Source organism: Lepidochelys olivacea, assembly GCF_965140295.1.
Source record: "Lepidochelys olivacea isolate rLepOli2 genome assembly, chromosome: 1".
NCBI lineage: Eukaryota > Metazoa > Chordata > Testudines > Cheloniidae > Lepidochelys > Lepidochelys olivacea.
Genome location: NC_140411.1, coordinates 143,414,645 through 143,418,376, shown reverse-complemented (window position 1 = coordinate 143,418,376; position 3,732 = coordinate 143,414,645). Strand labels below are relative to the sequence as shown.

Below are 3,732 nucleotides of genomic sequence, written 5' to 3'. Positions count from 1 at the left end.
ACATCTGTCACATGATGGCCAGCCAAGCAGTAGCTCCCCGCAACTGTGGACCTTCCATCCTTCTGCATGAAATGGAAACAAGAAAAGTAAGCATCCCAAGGCTGATACTAGGTTCAGCTGTTTTCTCATTGAATGAATGTGTTTAATTCACTGCAAATGTACTAAGCTAGCCTGCTAGGCTAGGAAAGGGCCTGATTTTCTTGGTTGGGCTTTTCTCGAATAGATGGAGACTCTGATGGGCATTCTTAAAAAGGGACCTAGAAGTTGATTTGTGCAACTGTTCTAATTGGTCATTGCATTTTAATTTTAATAAATTAGCTTAAAGCATCGTATTATGCACCATGAGTTACTTCCTGGCCTACTGCAAAGCACACTGCAGTACTGTGCTCTCCCAGTACCAAATGCTTAGAGCCGAAGGCTTGATGTGTGATATTTTACTGAAGGTGAAGGAAAATGAGTTTCCTGCACACAAGTCCCTGCTGGCCTGCTCCAGTGATTATTTCAGAGCTATGTTCAAAAGCTACACAAAAGAATCCAAAGCCAGTGTCATTCACCTACAAGTCATCTCACCAACTGGTCTCCAGCATGTACTGGATTTCATTTATACCTCCTGGTTGCCCCTTTCTTTCGAGAATCTGGAGGACACCCTGGAAGCTGCCAGTTACTTGCAAGTGACTGAGGCTATTGGCCTGTGCAATCAGTACTTGGTTAACAACCTGACCCTGGAAAACTGCTGTTTTTCTGCCAACATTGCCACAAAGTTCTATCTTCCAGATGCTTTGTTGGCGACAGAAAAATACATCATCAGTAATCTCTGGAAACTTTTGGATTTGCATTTCATGGAGCTGCTCTTACTGAACTTCAGATCATTGAAGGCAGTGGTAGAATCCCCTGATGTCCCTATGGTGAACGAATCCTGCCTACTAAATCTAGTGCTCATCTGGCTGAAGCATGATAAATCCAGGTTGACTCACAGAAGTAACCTATTAGAACATATAAGATTTGGTCTCATCCCAGTGGAAGATCTGAGAAAAGTCTACACTCAATCAGAAGTGTCTCTCACGACACCTATTAAATGCTTGATCATAAAAGCAATAAACTACCATTCATTAGTTTTTAAACAGCCCATCCTGCAGGATAAGTATAGCACTCTGAGAAACCAGCAAACGCGAATCATCCTACTAGGAGGGGGGACTTCAAATGAGGGGCTGGTCAGCGATGTGATGGCCTTTGATGTTTACAATCACAAATGGAGAACTCTAACACAGGTGCAGGACAGAGTACAGAATCACTGCATGTGCGTGATTGGAAACTACCTGTACGTGCTGGGTGGGGAAACAGCAGATTTGCAAAATGACATGAAAAGCACCAGCTTGTCAGTTACAAACAAGGTCCATCGTTATGACCCAAGATTTAACAAGTGGACCCAAATCACAGAAATGCTTGAAAAGAGGTGCCAATTTTCTTGTTGCATCCTGGACAACATGATCTTCGCAATTGGTGGAAGAGGCGAGACCGGATCACTGCATTCATCTGTTGAAGTCTATAACATTAGCAGAGACAGATGGATGAAGGCTACAGAATTGCCATGCAAGATGCATGGCCATGCCAGTACAGTGTGCAAGAACACAATCTACATCTCAGGTGGCAAATACACAGATCAAACCAACACAAGTAAGGATGTGTTCTCTTTGAGCAGCTTGGAAGGACAGTGGAGAAAGCAAGCGTCCATGAGCATTGCTCGATTTGGGCACCAGATGGCAACGATTAGAGAGGCCATCTTCACATTTTTAGGACTTTATGAACCATTCTCTGAAATAGAAAGGTACGACCCTGCCCCAAACCAGTGGACTCGCTTACGGCCATTGATCTATGATCGATTTTGCTATGGTCTGGCTGTGGTAGAGGAAACGGCACTTCTCATTGGGGGAAAGAAATGGCAAGACTCACAGGAGGTGCCAACCCAAGATGTGGTGGGTTATGATATAGACAATGACTGCTGGGAAGAGATTTGCAAACTTCCCTTCCCTTGGTGTGGATTGCAGTGTGCAGTGCTACAACTCTCAGAATTGGCAGAAACTAAGGACACCCAGTAATAGTGGAGCCCAGCTGCTGAGTCATCGCTTCCAACGGTTGAAGAACAGGACAGCAGGGAAAAAAGAGGAAAAAAGACAATTGCAACAGCACTAAATGTAACAGAGTTGAGGGTTTGCTTTAGAAACAGCCCACACAGCGCTTATGGACCGAAATTGGGCACTAGAATGGGGAAAATGTGCTGTGACTCGTGTAGCTGAAGGCAGGTTTTGCCAAGGCAGATGTGGCAAGCAGCACATCCTGAATGGATGATGTAGAGGAATCCCAATGCTGTACTTCCATGGAAGCATTTAAAAGCTGTCTAAAGTCAGATTTTGCAAGGGTTAAAAATGTAATCTCTATTTTTTTAAATTAAAGGTCATTTCCCCAGATGGTAAGTGGTATTGGATTTTATATTATAGGTAAGCAAAATGAAAGTGTAATATATAAAGAGCAGAAAATTGTTGCCTGTAACAGCTTTAATAAGTAACACTTAGAGGATGGTATTATTTGAGTAAATAGCTAAGCGAGCATGCCTTAGCTAATCAGCAAGAAATTACCGCACAGAGAAGAGTGATTGGATAAAATGTAGCCTTAATTATGGTTATATATTAAACCATTGCTTGTTCGATATAGGAACTGAACCGAGAGGGGAAGCAACCTTTCGGTGAAATAGCTTTTGTTATGGCATGCCCTTCAGGGTGGGGCTTTAAAGTGTGCTCTGTATTGGCACAGTACATATTTGCTGTATCAAAACCACACATTAATTGAGGCAGCCAGTTCAGAATGGGTATAATTATTATAAGGTACAGTGGAACATGCAACAATAGTTGCTATATCCAGCTACTTAAGTGAGTACATCCTGCATACTGTGTCCTGCTAGATGATCAAGATGATGGTGAGATTCTTTTTAACTGTTGAACCAATACATGAGAGGGAAACAAAGTAATAAAAGCTTGACTTTTATTAAGGACTAAGAAGGAAAGAAAGTTAACTTGACTCCTTGAAATTCTATATTAAATGCCTGGCTATACCAGAGAAAGCAATTGCCTCACTTCGCATTGGCAATGCTGACAGAGTAATAGGGAATGGATTGGGAGGACATTTTAAGGCACTGTAAAATGCAGTTATGTGACTAGATTCCAGAGTCTGATTAAAGATTTAATTTACTCAAAACAAATCTAATAAATATTCATTTAAAAGCTAAATTTATTTTAGTTCATTTTGCAATGTTCCCTTTCTAGCCTGAAAGTTAATACGGTAAAAATATATCTGTCCAAGAGCATTTAGTATTCTATGAAGAGAAGGCAGCACAATGAATGGGACAAATGTTCTCCTCTCTTTCATGCTAGACTATCTTAAATGGTAATGTTTAATTTTCACCTTTTACAGCAATCAAGCTGACTTTTCTAAAGTAAAGTGCAGGCAGAATAGCTGTTGCATAGCAACAGATCTACATTGTCTAAACTGCCTGAGTTTCAACAAAGAATCAGCTACGTGATGTGCATATACATCCATCAGATACGAAGAATTTTTATATGAATATATTTACTTTTGGTCCAGTAAAACAATAACAAGAGTGTAAATGCTTGGAACAATAATACAATTCATATCAGGTCAAGCATTTTTTGTTATGAGAAATATACAAAATCTCACAAA

General features: G+C 40.8%; 1 protein-coding gene across 1 annotated transcript; it reads left to right on the top strand.

The window, feature by feature from the left end:
- Positions 1-319: 319 nt before the first annotated feature.
- Positions 320-2,373, top strand: KLHL34 (kelch like family member 34). Its single transcript, XM_084617070.1, has one exon. It carries the CDS (start codon positions 342-344, stop codon positions 2,094-2,096), a length of 1,755 nt encoding a protein of 584 aa, XP_084473196.1. The 5' UTR covers positions 320-341; the 3' UTR covers positions 2,097-2,373.
- Positions 2,374-3,732: the final 1,359 nt, after the last annotated feature.